General features: G+C 31.9%; 1 protein-coding gene across 1 annotated transcript; it reads left to right on the top strand.

The window, feature by feature from the left end:
- The first annotated feature begins 546 nt into the window (after window positions 1-546).
- Window positions 547-12,685, top strand: LOC136987873 (sodium- and chloride-dependent glycine transporter 1-like). Its single transcript, XM_067285632.1, has 14 exons — window positions 547-708; window positions 2,923-3,208; window positions 3,279-3,410; window positions 3,502-3,802; window positions 3,875-4,007; window positions 4,998-5,132; window positions 5,216-5,319; window positions 5,425-5,549; window positions 5,635-5,747; window positions 9,834-9,962; window positions 10,381-10,480; window positions 10,862-10,962; window positions 11,052-11,219; window positions 11,299-12,685. The coding sequence occupies exons 1-14, from the start codon at window positions 679-681 to the stop codon at window positions 11,530-11,532; spliced, it is 2,091 nt and encodes a 696-aa protein (XP_067141733.1). The 5' UTR covers window positions 547-678; the 3' UTR covers window positions 11,533-12,685.
- The last annotated feature ends 1,964 nt before the right edge of the window (window positions 12,686-14,649 follow it).

Genomic DNA, 14,649 nt, shown 5'->3' with positions numbered 1-14,649 from the left:
TTAGACTGCTGTCATTTCTGGAGCGTTATTTGAGGCCTGCGAGGTATAGATTTGCATGGATATAAGTCAGACAAACAGACATACTGTCTGTATACAGTATATTTGACACTTTTATTAAATAACTGCGATGTCTTAACAATTAATTCTTTTAACAATACATTCTGTCGTTATCCTGCTTGTGTTTTCCTCAATAGTTAATTAATTAATTAATATTTAATCAAATACAGCAGTTGTTAAGTTAAGTTACAATGGAGTCGAATTAAAAATCGATAAACCCGAAAAATTTTTAAAAATTCGATTAAAGTGTTACATAAATAATATTAAATAAATAAAAATCAATTTAATTTATATAGTAAAATAAATATAATAATAAGAATAAAAATAAAAGAAATTTATATATAAAAAAGAAATTTTAAAAATGTTCTTCTTTCTCTTACCATTAAATTGGTAAGAATTATTAGAAAATCGGTTATTTAGCGGTGAGCTTCGGAAAATTCCGCTGACCAATCATTGGCCGTCTCGTTCCTTGCGCCTGGTCATTGGCGATGACGTCACAAACGAAACTGTTTTAATCTCGAAGCGCCGCCTTTGTCTGCCATATCCAGTTTTGACCTTTGGAAACGAGGTTTGGTTATTGTAAAATCGGTACTTTTCTGAATATTGTATCATTTTTAAATCATGGTCGGAAAGGATAACCGTACGCCTTTTGTAAGTATTATTTTTTTCTCGTAAATTTTAAATATTAAAATAATAATAATAAAATTATTTGAAATTTTTAAAAAATATTTATATAATTTATTTATTTAAAAAAAAAATTGAAAATAGTTATACCGGCTCGTACTATTGTTCTTGTGTTTAATCTCCTGTCTTTTCGAGAAAATTTGAATTTTCCACGTATGAATGACGCAAAATATCGATTTTTAATTGATTTCGAACGTCTTTCCGTACAAATTTCCTTTAAAAAAATCGCAAAAATCGATATTAATGAGTCACGGATGACAATTAAAAATTTAACAAAGAACAACGAAATTTTCCAGAGAGAAAATTCGCCAGAAATAAAGAAAATTTCTACATAATTCAGCTCTCGCCCTATATTATTAAATATAATACAAACCGGGAGTTAAATAAATTCGAAAAATATTTTGTATGTGTATATACTCACCCCCTCAAAGGATAACGAAGATAATAACGTGACAGATTTAAAAATAACACAGCAGATTTTCCTGCTCCGAGTTTAACGGTAATATTAGCGATTCGCGTGGATACAAGTCATACAGGTTATATAAAATAACTTATATAAAAGAAGATTATGTCTTACACGCTCCTTCCCAATTTCCGAAAATCGTTAAGATTTAATTTTCGGGGGGTGGGGTGGGGTGGAAATTTTTTCCTTAAATCGAATCAAAAACACGCATGTAAGTATAATCGGCTCTGGCATGCGAATATACGTCGAATTTACCCGATTTATTAACTGATTTTTAAAGTAAATCGAGTAAAATAGTCATCCCCGTCTGTCGGTCACGCTACACGTTACGGTGCCGGCGGTGACTAAACGATCGATATATACACGATCTGTTCGATCAGACTAACTTCTAGTGATCGTTTGATTGATTATTTATCCCCGTCACGCCATCGCAGACGATTTAAATTTTATGTAACGTCACGAACACGCTAATTCTTCAACCTAGGCCTACATAAAGCGATATGTTTCGGGCTAGAAAACCTGTTTTAAGTCATTAACCTTTTCCTGTAAGTCGGAGGATAAATTGTAAATAAAGTTAAAAATTTAATATTGAAACATAAATCCTAAATAATTAGCAAAAAAAATAAATAAATAAAATAATAATAAGTGTCGCGCTAACTGCAATTTACGAAAGAACCAGGAAAAATGTGTCATACTCCACGGAACAAATATAATTAAAATTTATGTTTCCGCCCGATTTAAATATTTTATTTAAAATATATATATATATATATATTTAAAGTAGACGTTTCAAATATTTAAATTAGGAAAAGTTTATGCAAATTTGAGCGGCGAAAACACGCAAATTTCGCGATTTTTCGCCGCTCACCGATTTAATTACGAATTGCGCTTCGGTATAAATGAAATTTCCGGGGGGAAAAATCGATATCGTATTTTAATTTGGGGGCCATTTCTTCGAATAAGCTTCAAGGTTGTGGAATAGGATTCGGGAAATGTGGTATATCGAGCGACACACGCTCGCTGATGAGAGGAAGAGCACGGTATGATTACTTGCTATTTTTAAATTAAAATTTAGTTTTAAAAATAAATCGGAGAAAAATAAGAAGAAAAAAAAAGGGTGCTTCCATCACTCGAAAACTGAATTTTAATTAACACGTGAATATTCCCGGTGTGTACTATTTTCCACGTGTTTTTTTAAAAAAAAACAATACTCAATTACACTAAAATGCTTGCTTGTCTTCTAGAATATAAAGATTTACTTAATTTAAACGTAATAAAAAAATTATAATGACGTAAATTAATACACAAAATATTTTAATTTAATTACGGAGTCGAAATTCTTCTCCCCCCCAGTTTTCGTTCTAATTTTAGTTTATTTCCCAGACTTTATGCTCATAATACATTTATAACCTTCAAGGTTAATTGTTTCATTTCTTTTCCTGCTTAATTAGCATTATTTTTCCTGATGATTGCTCAATTATTGAAATAGTTTTCACTCGCTAAGTATAATAATCTGATTATGCATTTGTAAGGTTAACAATGAAATGGCTTAAACTAATCCAGCGCTATTATTATTAAAATAAAAATACAGTACTTATAATAAAGGAGATTAAACTTTTATACAAAAATTATTTTATTATAAGTTAAATTTATATTTATTTTATAAAAAATGTATATGAATTTGACTAAATATTATTAATTATTTCAATTAAAAACAGTCTAGACATCATATAAAAGATAAAAACTCCAATGATCCTATGGATGATAGAAGTCTCTTGCCTAAATTAGAGCCTTCTAAAGGTTGCACTAATCAGGTATCGATCCCTCTTCCTCTCCCCGACGACACCCAGTCCACCTCCAGCGAAGGGAGCAGCCGAAATGGAGAAAACTACGAACGGGGAAATTGGGGGAAACAATTAGACTTCTTCCTTTCTTGCGTGGGCTATGCCGTCGGATTGGGAAATATTTGGAGATTTCCTTATCTTTGTTATCGAAGCGGAGGAGGTAATTTTCTTAAAATCTTTTTTTCGAATTAAATCGAACGCTTATCTTACGTATAAATTTTTAATTCCAGGAGCATTTTTAGTTCCCTACATCATATTCTTGATTATCTGTGGGATGCCTTTGTTCTTCCTTGAATTGAGCTTTGGCCAATTTGCCAGTTTAGGACCTGTAGCAATATGGAAAATATCACCTTTATTTAAAGGTAAAAACATAAAAAAAATAATCATATTTTTATTACAACACTGTGTGTAAATGAAATTTTAAGGATTAACTAAGTTTTGTTTTACTTATAGGTTTAGGCTATGGTATGGTGATAATATCTGGAATAGTGTGTATTTATTACAATGTCATTATTGCCTGGACTCTGTACTACATCTATCAATCGTTGACATCTCTTTTGCCGTGGTCTACTTGTAATAATTGGTGGAATACGCCAAATTGCATCGATCGTCATTACGATCCGACCGCGTCGTTAAATGGCACCGGAATTACAAATAGTTCCGTACTGATTAATGGTACCGTCGCGGCTAACGAGACGATTAAGAATTTCGAAGTCAATAACGATAGAATAACGTCTAGTGAAGAATTTTGGGTGTAAGCGTGATAATGTTTACAAAAAATAATTGTTTATGTGAATGAAAAGTAATCAATCAATTATTTTTGCAGAAAGTATGTTTTACGACTGACATCCGGTATACATGATTTAGGAGAAGTCCAATGGCCATTGGTGCTTACACTTTTTATTGCTTGGGTAGTTGTTTTTCTATGTCTAATGAAAGGAATCAAATCATCAGGAAAGGTTTGTATTGATTTAAACATAGTTTTAAGTATTTTACAATAATAGAGACAACATAAAATTGTAAAACTATATAATTTAGGGCCATAATTTTTTTTCATTTTATATTTTTAATGCATATTCAAAACCAATTAAATTTATATTTTTCACAAATAACATACTATATATAATTTTGAATTTCCTGCCTTTGCTTGAATGTAATATATACTTTTTGTCCATAATTAATAACTTCAAGTGTCATGTCTTATTTCTGTCACAAGTTTTATTATATCATTTTAATGATTTTATTAGACCAACATTAGTAGTAGAAATTATTTAAGAGGTTAGCTTAGCTCACAAGTCTTTAGTCTGTTATAGTAACATTGCAAGTACTTGGATGAAAATTCCACACGGAGTAATTCTGCATTTTTGATGCTTTAAATGGCACTTTTGTTTTACTTTACGTGTAACTTTATATAACATTTTTAAGTATTAGTTTTAGTTGTGACTAGAACAATGCCAGGTCCCGATCGTTGCTACCCAACTGCCCCATTGAGCCTGGCTAAACCAATGCTAAGAGAATCTTCTTAGCATTGGTCCACAGAATCGGAGATGTGTTATAGCTTTATGGAACCCAGGAAAACTTGAATTAAAGGGGCCCATGTACAATAATGATTTCAGACATTTTTCTTCGGGGAAATTTTTGTGGGAAATATTTTCTTACAAAAGATTGCCTGGGGCCCCCAAAGCAGCCATTAGGATAATAAGCTGCTATGTAGAGTAGAGAGTTAAAAGAAAAAAATCTGACCTATAAAACAGCTAAATATACAAAGAAATTACAAATTTAACATTAGAAAAAACATGACAATTTTTTTTACCCCCTCCTACTTCATATCAATAGTTATTATTTAAAAATTAAAACAAATTATTAAAAACATTTAATGCATAATTATTTACATAAAATACATATACAATTCTCGAATAAATTATTAAAATGAAATAAAATTTTGACAGGTGGTTTATGTATCTGCTACGTTCCCTTACATTGTGTTAGTAATTCTTCTTATTCGTGGAGTCACTTTACCAGGAGCTTGGAAAGGAATAGTGTTTTATTTAACTCCTCGTTGGGAGCTTCTGATGTCTTTCAAGGTTCGGTATCCGTTATCTTCCCGCAACAATTTTGTTTTTAAATTTTACGTAAAATAACTTAGCCGTCAATATTTCCGTTACAGGTCTGGGGCGACGCTGCTACTCAAATATTTTATTCTGTAGGTGCAGCTTGGGGTGCAGTTTTAACAATGGCCAGCTACAATAGATTCAGTAATAATTGTTACAGGTAGGCAATTACTATTTAATACATTACCGTCGATTTTGAAAAATTACTAGCGATTTGTTTAATTTTGTACGTATAATCTATTCACGAAACGTTAATTTTTTCCAGAGATTCGCTGCTTATTCCAATCATTAACTGTGCTACCAGCATCTTTGCTGGATTGGTAGTATTTTCTATTATTGGATATATGTCGTACGAAACCGGTAAACCAATTGAAGAAGTAGTCTCTCAAGGTATATTGCATTCTTATATCATCAATTTAAGTCTAGTCTAAGTTTTTTTTATTGCTAAAAACCTGATTTTTTATTTATTTTGTAGGCCCAGGATTGGCTTTTGTGGTGTATCCAGAGGCAGTCTCAAGATTGCCTTTGTCACCACTATGGGCCTTACTCTTCTTTTTCATGCTCTTTACAATTGGTTTAGATAGTCAGGTAACTGTTTATTTAATAATTTATTTAGTTTTAATCTATTATGTATGCTTTCTGTTTTAAGGCTATGTTTTCTTTTCCCAATGAAACACTTCACTTCGGTAGGAGTAATTAAATTTGTCAAAAAGAAACTTCTTGCCAGTTATTAATTCGAAATAAGGTTTTTTAATTTTAATTAAATCGCGTTTAAATTGTTTTTTTTGTAGGTATTCAGCTCTAATGGAGAAACATGGCATTCTGAAATTGATCAGTGCTTTAATTCTCATGCAGTTATTTACAATCATATTGTAAACACAAAGGCCCTAGTGATACAGCCAGATTGACCAGATTTAAATTTCTTTTATAACAATAAAATGCTTTTTAAATTAAAATTATTTTAATAATGATTTTTATTAATTAATTAATTGATTTTATTATTAATTTAAAATTTTCTCATCTGGCTATATCACGATTCATTGAAACTTTTTTCAATAGTTGATAGGGTATGTCCGATTATTTAATGCAACACCAATTCCTGCTGTTATTTTATTATACCTTTTTGAATATTAAATTCAATTATTTGTAATTATCAAAAAAAAAAAAAAAAAACAGTGTGCGAGGATGTATAAGGTGTGCTGTCTTTCCCTGGTGTTATGTTGCGGCGTTGCGTGCAATTTGCTAGATTTTAATTTAGCTAGATTGTATCGATTATTTAAAATTGAAATATATATAATTATTTATTAAAGATTTTTTCATTTGCACACCTGCATGTAAATCACATAGACTCTGCTAATTTTTTGATTTTATTTCGGTTACAATTTGCACAAATCGTTAGATTGTTTTGCAAGCTTCCCCATGCCGTGGCCTTGTGCTTTCTGCCTACACTGCAGCTGAAAAATGAATGAATGGCTTACCGTAATCTGTGTGGTGTAGGTTTTGCATGAGAAAATTTGGAGGTGTAGGCTGAGAGGGGGCTAATGCTGGGAGTTTGCAGCAAAAGGAATGGATGTTGCAGCATTTAAAGGGGGCCGTCAGCATATCGAGAGTTTAGTCTAATTAATTTCAGATGTTTTATGTTGACTATTAGAGTTATTCTGATTTAAATGATTTTATTTTGTGAAGTGTATCACGGAGAAAACTGGTCTGTAATTTTAAAATAAATCAAGGGCCACACTCTAATCGATATTTTACAAATTTAAAATAAATTTAAATGATAACGAATTGAGATTTTTAAAAGTTTTCTTTAAAAGTATTCAAAATCCATGTGTTTTTTTTTCTAAAATTTAATGTGTGGCCCTTCCGTGTTTTGGTTGATGCAATTCGCCGATCCAATAAGAATTGAACAATTCTTCTTTTTATTTGAAATTCGGATTAATTTAAAGGAGAATCGAATGAAATTCTGGAAAAAGTTTTTTTTTTAAAAATTCAAAAATCTTGTTTAAAAACCTTAAATTTCATCAACCAATTCTCTTGTTCAGATTTAAGGCAGAAAATTTATATTTTCTTCAAAAATATAATCAAAAAAATCAAAAATTCTGATACATTTTTTAAATTTTTTAACCCGGTTCGATATGTCGGTAATTTTACCGTAAATAAGAATCCGAAACTATACGAAATATTGCAAAGTAATATTAGGACTTGACAGTTAAAATATTTTAGCAATATATTTTAAAATTCTGCCTTAATCTTAAGCAAGAAAACTGTTTGTCCTGTTTTGTGTGTGTTACTCCCAATAATTTTATTAGCATTACGTCAAGAAATTTCTGGAGTGTTGATTTTGAAGCGAATAAAATCCACCCGTAATTTTATTTTTTCTCGTTTTTCCTTAAATGCTGTCTCTATTTTAACTTAGAGACACCATACGTATCGACTGGAACCTTTATACAAGTTTGTTATTCTTGACGTTTTGCTGATACTTCTTTGTCCTGTTGTTAAAATGAATGATCTGGTTTTTGCTTTCCAGCAGCTTTTGACCTTCCAAAGAAGATATGAAATAACTGTGTTTTCCAGTTCCTATAATAGACCAAAATTATACATAAAAAAATTTTTTTCTACGTATTTAATAAACCTCTAAAAGCCTTGATTTTTGTAATTTGAAATTTTGAAATCGTGCTATTATAGCAGACAGGAAAGCACAGTATGTGATGGACGGGTCATAGTACTAACTGGTGCAGAGTTGCCATCGCTGATTCTGCTGCTTCAGTACAAGAGGTACCTCTTAGATTTTAGACTTTCATTCACAGAGGGATTTGTAATTAAAAAAAAAAAAATTGACACATGGGGCAGCCTTTATTGGAAATATTACTGTGTCAGGAAGAAGACATTGGTCGGAGATATTAACTCTTTGCATGAAGAGCCTATGTCAAGACTGTTTATTGCTTTCGGCAGTTATCGTACTCAGAGATGCAATTGCAGGAAAGAGAGGGAATTACTAATTTGGAATAAAAAAACATCTCGTATTGCCACCGATACGAAGGAAAGGTCGAGCTTTCTGGTAACCTAAAGAATTACGATAAAGTTACACCCGATAGTAATGCTCGTAGCGAGGTTTGGAGAGGTGCGTCCTGGCTTTGACGACGGACGGAAAGTTTCTTTGAAGAGTCGGAGTGGTCGTCCGTTAAATATGGCTTTTATTTTGTCTTTAATAGCTGTATAAATGCAAAGAGTTAGTATAATCAAGGATCGAACCGAGAGAATTTTACAAGTTTTGCTTGACCTTTCTACGATATTTAAAACACAGTTCGTCGCGCTTAACATAATTTTTTTTGTATTTATAAATGTTTTATAAATTTTTTAAAAATTTATATATATTCAAATCATTTTATATATTTATCAAATTTTTAATGTTATTTTCTTAGAACTAAGTATTGAAACGAGTGAAGTACACAGACTGCTATTTAAAATTTTAAATATCTAGTATAATTTGTTTAAAACTTGAACTAATTTTTAAAAATATTCGAAATTTTAAAGCTTTAAATATATTTAATTTTGCTTTAAAAGTATATAGATTTGCAGTCGAAACCTTTTTCGAGACCTTTCGCAGTAAAAAAATGTGTACGAATATTTAATTTGCTGTAATAATTTGTTTTAATTGATGTACGTAATGATAATATTTTTATTTAATGGGATTATGATGACAAAAAATTGGGCAAGCAAATATTACAAGGGGTTAAATGTGTATTGTATTTTTAAACATTTTGTTAGTCAGGCCCTCTGTTGGTTGGGAGCGCCTGGAAGATCTGGGCGGCAGCAGCAGCATAGAAGGGAGCCTTCTACCACTAAAGCGTAACTTGTGTTAACCATCTTTTTATCTCAGTAGTTAAGTGTTGTCCACAAAATATTGGTATATTATTGCTTCGGAGTACCTAGCCTCGATTAAAAGTAAAACTAAAACAAGTGGAGAGCCGAAGTCTGTCTGGTGTGACTGGAGTAATAGGAGTGTGTATTCGCTTTATGTTGCACGAATGAGATATGCATATTTAAACAGACTTTCGGAGATCCCGTTTTAAGATCTTAGCAAATTTGTTGCTATTTAAGTTTTTTTTTTGTTTTCCCCTATTAAAGTTCCGGTGCTTATTGTGCATCTTGATGTTCGGGCCGCTAGGTACACTAATGCATCCCGTGTTTTAAAGCACACTGAGGTCGATCATTGGTTATTAAGTTTAATAATTTCAACTTTTTTTTGCTTTCTTGTAAATGTATAAATGATTTACATTTTATTATTATTATTATTTTTTAATTGAAATTTATAAGATGTTGACAAAAGATAGAAAAATAAAAAAAAGAGAGAGAGAACTTTAGTTACCAATGGTCACTTCATTCAATATATATATTTTATAAAAATATATTTTAAATTTTCTTTAAATGCCGTGCACTGAGTATTTTTTTTAAAGTTTTAAATTAAAGTTTTTAAAAGTATTTTTTCACTTTTTTAAAAATGTTTTAAGATGCTTTTTTATATAAAATAAAATTAAAAAAAAAAATTGTTCCAAAATCAATTTGTTACTTTTTATATACCAAATGTCACTTTTTCTCTTAAGAGAAATAAAAACGAATAAGTCTTTGAGAAAATATGTTAATTATTATTATTATTTTTGTATTTTTCTATAGTTTGGGATGTTTGAAGCCACTATTAGTGCCTTTGTCGATGAATTTGTTGTTTTAAAAAAGAGGAAAGTTTTATTTACTGCCGTCATGTGCATCGTTCTTTTTGTCCTTGGCTTGCCGTGTGTTACGGGAGTAAGTATTAGTGCATTTTTGAAATAATTAAAAGCATTAGTATGGTATTTTCTCCTTTATTGTATCATTAATCATTGATTTTTTTTTTAATTGAAACTGGAGAAATAGTGAAAAATTGGTACATTCCAGTATGCATTAGTAAACCGTGATGTACTAAAATGTGTTCCTACATTCACTAACGAGTTCTTTGGTGCGGCGACCGATCGTGCCGTCCATCTTCTGTCGTCTTGGTTGCCACGCTTTGGCACACTGGAATGTACCCGGTATAATTGGACAATTATTTATAAACATTATGCACTGCCCGTATCTTTAAAAGCAAATATTTAATATTAAAATATTGATGAAGTAGCAAATCCGTTAACATTAGCATTTTGTAATTCATTAAAGCTGGAAAAAGTAAATCTGTTATTTCTTTCAGGGTGGAATGTATGTTCTTCAATTGATGGATTGGTACAGTGCTACATTTGCTTTAATGATCATTTCATTACTTGAAACAGTTGTTATTGGATGGATTTATGGTAAGATTTCATTTACATTCATTCGTAATGCACGATTTGCCATATTTTACCATTAACGTAAGCTTATTTTTTTTAAGCTTACGTTACGTGGAATACGTTTGACCAAAAGTCTAATGTATTCCACATTAGAGAAGTTTTCTTTGATTTGGAATGTTTGTTTTTAAAATTTGGATATTAGTGTTTCGCATTTGTTTTTCATTTGAAAGATGCAAGCGTCTTCACTGAATATCTACTTTACAGTATAATACACAATAGCTGGTATTATGCAGGCTAAATTCTCATACAATATTCTTTTTATAGTAATGAATAAATTCAAAGTTAAAGATTTAACTTTGAATTTATAATAATAAACTAACGATTTTTAATATTTTAACCAAATAGGTGCGGATCGTTTCATGCAGGACATTGCTCTAATGGTTAACCGTGTTCCTCCTTTATGGTGGAAACTCTGTTGGTGCTTTATAACTCCTTGTACAATCCTGGTATAAAAAAATTTTTTTTATAGCTAATTGGAGATTTTACATTTTAATGGCATTGCTAAATTTAAAAACTTTTGTTTTTTGAATTATAGGGTTTACTTATCTTCATTGTAATCAACCACTCGGCGGTTACGTACAATGATTACGAATATCCCGACTGGTCAATTGCTTTGGGATGGATGATGGCCGTTCTTCCTCTTATTCCCATTCCATTATTTGCTGGTATCCAGATCTACAAATCTAAAGGATCTCTGTCTCAGGTATTTATAAATAATAATCACTTTTATGCAATTCGTAGCTTATATAAATATGAAATGTAATTCGTAATAATTTCTACAGAGAATTTTGGTTAATTTGCGCCCGTCGCCCGAATGGGGACCGGCCACCGAGGAAAACCGTCTCTTATACAAGAAGAGTCTGAGTATCGTCTCTAGTAACTTTCGTCAGACACACATTGCCGGTTTAAGTCACAGCGAAAGTCAGGTGTCTTGTGGGAAAGTTTCTATGAATACGGCAGATGCTCTTCCGGCTCCCAGCGACGATATTCCTTTACAATCCGAAAGCGTAGTATAATTAACAACGTAGTCACGAGCGGATAGACTGACTATAAAATATAGGGAAAGCAGGAAGAGAAGTCGGCAGGACGAATAATCTGCAGCAAGTACCCACGTCTGTCGGGAGCTCTTTGCCAAGATGCCCGGAGCATAAATTACTAGCTGTCCGGAGACTCCCGATGCGATCGAAGATACGGAGAAAAGAATTCCGCGGTACGACGCAGTTAAAGATCTCATAACGGACTTTCGGTATTCTAAATTAAACCGAGAGACGAGTCGAACATTCCCGATTTAATTATACAGAATGCTTTCACCCACGGAAGGAAAGAAGAAAGCTGTGATAAAACATCAATCATAGTCGTCCATAACAAAAATAGAAACTGTAAATACTGGTCATTTTGTATACTGGTTTTTCTTTTTGTTTTGTGCATTTTCTCTTTTTTGTTTTTATATACACCATATCAAAACTTGTAGTGTGTACATATTAATTTTTGTAATTTGCAAAATGTTGGGCTAAGTGTTCTTTTCGAAAACATTCCTCTTCATTGCTTATTTTTTAGTATTATGATATTCAAATTATGGCTATTAGTGAAACAACTTTGATGGGATTTTATCAATCATGCATCCTAGGTGGAATATAGACAATCAATAGATTGGTAGGGTTTCTGAATGAAACAGTATTATAGATTTTATAAGTACTGTAACATTGATTTTGTAGTAAAATTGGCTAAAAGTGAATTTGTAATAATAAAAAATTTGTACTGAATTTTGTTATTTAAAACAAATTCATGAAGATGAGACACAATTTGTGATTTCTTTTTTAAGTATTTGTTCTGCATAATAAAATTTTGTCTTAAGATAGTCTACTTTGGTTGTGTTTTCGTAATTTTCTACAAAATTTGCTAATAAAAAAATATTAAAATCAAATTTTGGTATGGTATAGTCTATAGAAGTTCAATATAAATTTGAAGTACACGATTTAACAAATATCTTGAATATAAATTAAGAAAGTTCTGCTCGTCTATGTGAAAGTATTGATCCACTTAGGTGAAAATCCAGGTTAAGTAATCCAAGTTTGATCTCCAAGTCCTGTTGTAAATGCTTGTAACTTCTATACAAGTTTTACGAATTATAAGACTGTGTTCAATAAAAAGTTTTGTAATAAGTTATAATACTTGTAGCTTGTGATTTTTATCCAACAGGGCCAGGTGTACTCTACTTTTCACATCCTGATGTAATATTTAGATACATGATCACCTTATCTTCTAACCTCTCTTTCCATACGAATATTAATTTTGAAACTATGACAATTCGTGCAAGATAATTGCAAATGGTTCCTATATTCCGGAGGATTTTTGACGTTCGTTGGGCGTATTAACACGTGTTTTGATGATTTGCATAGGGAGACATTTTTTTTTTTTCTCGTAGACCACGTGAGTGCTAGTTAACTGCGTGAATAAATGGTATGGGGGAAATGCCTTCGCCTTTCCTGTTATTCGATACAAGTTTAAATGGTAAGTCGAGCCTTATACCGAAGCTAGAAATACGTGGATTGTGGATAATGGACGTTTACGGTGTTTTTTTTTTTGTATTGTGTTACGTAAACGTGTCGAAATTGATGTGCAGAAGAAGCAGGGTAGCAAATGTAATTAGTAATGTGAAGTAATCTGTATTATCAGGTTTCGTTTGCTAAGATTAATGAGGATAGCAAGTGAAAGGTAGTCGAATTTATTGTACACTCAACACTTCTTTTTATAAGGAGGATACGTGTGTAAAGAACTGTGAAAATTTTCTTCCATTGTAGACCTGTTTCGTCAACGTTAAATCTGGTCGAGAACATGGCCATCTCATTATTTTTCTAGTTTTTCTGGAAAGCTCTTGGCAGGTTTTCATTTGCAAATGAAATTTCCCATTAATTTTAATGATGTGAAATGCATTTGTTAAGAATCCTGTCAGCCATCCTTCACTAGCAGAATTTTTTTTTTTTTTTTTGTTTATACCTCGAGATGCTTGATGGTTCCGATTCCTGTATTTTTTTTTTTTTATAAATTCATAATGCCTTTTGCTTCGATATTTCCATCCGCAGGTACCCTTTTTGGTACCAAATCCTCAATCTAAAGCACCAAAAAATCTTCCAGTTTATTTGTAATTTTGTCTTCTAAGTGAGCACATTGCTTACAAGTTAGTAAAAGGCTGACTAGGCGAACCAATGACGCGGTCTGTTTTTAATGAAACAGTTGGATGTAATTGGTTTGCTTTACTAGGCAGCGCGCCCACCATTTTGTATTCAATTTGAATTAAATTTAGACTTAAATAATAAAAGAAGTCGGTTAATCCGGCAACCGATAATCGGGAATTGCCCATAATCTTGGTACACTCACACTAGTATTCCGCGAATCGGAATTTATTTGGGAATACGTATGGTGTACTCGCGCGTTAGACTTCAGTTTTACACTTTCTTAGGAAAACCAAGCGTACACTCCGTTTCATTTAAAAATTTAATGTATTGGTTTGCTTGTATAGCTGCGTGTCTCCTAGAAGCATCATCCCACGTCTTCGTTGATAGATGTTTATATTCTTTTGGGTGCTGAAGTATTTTTCTTTCCAGGCCCTTCGTGGGTTTGGTTACGTCCACGACGGGATAGTGAGGGATGGAACCCCCGAGTATCCGGGACATACCACCCGTAAAGTTTCTCTCTGGGATTCGCTCCCGGGTCTCCCAGAGCGGTAGATGAACCCTTAACGGCTTCGTTTCTCCGTTACAAACGTGTAGGAATGACGTCAGATTGACGCAAAAGTTTAAATAATTGTTACAAAACGAACACAGTAGAAACATATGTAATAAACGTGATAAAAGAATGAATAATACGGTCAATGAAATCACCCGAATAGTCATTCCCATTTGTTTACTGCGTTGGGTGACGACGTGGATAGGAATAAACGGGAATTAATCCATTCATTGTTTTACACATCTGTGATTTAAAATTCTATTATAAATATGGGAAGTACTTTGATCGAGTTTTTAATTTTGAAACAATTCTATGAGAGAGAATGGCCTCTATATCGATCAAATACCGTGCTGAGTAAGCAGTGCAACGTCCCTCATTTACAATGAAATATTTGTGGAAGCAAATAG

The sequence above is a fragment of the Centruroides vittatus genome, unplaced genomic scaffold (genome assembly GCF_030686945.1).
Source record: "Centruroides vittatus isolate TY-2023 unplaced genomic scaffold, ASM3068694v2 scaffold_2802, whole genome shotgun sequence".
Lineage (NCBI taxonomy): Eukaryota > Metazoa > Arthropoda > Arachnida > Scorpiones > Buthidae > Centruroides > Centruroides vittatus.
Note: the sequence above shows the minus strand (reverse complement) of the source record. Positions and strands in the feature narration are given on the sequence as shown.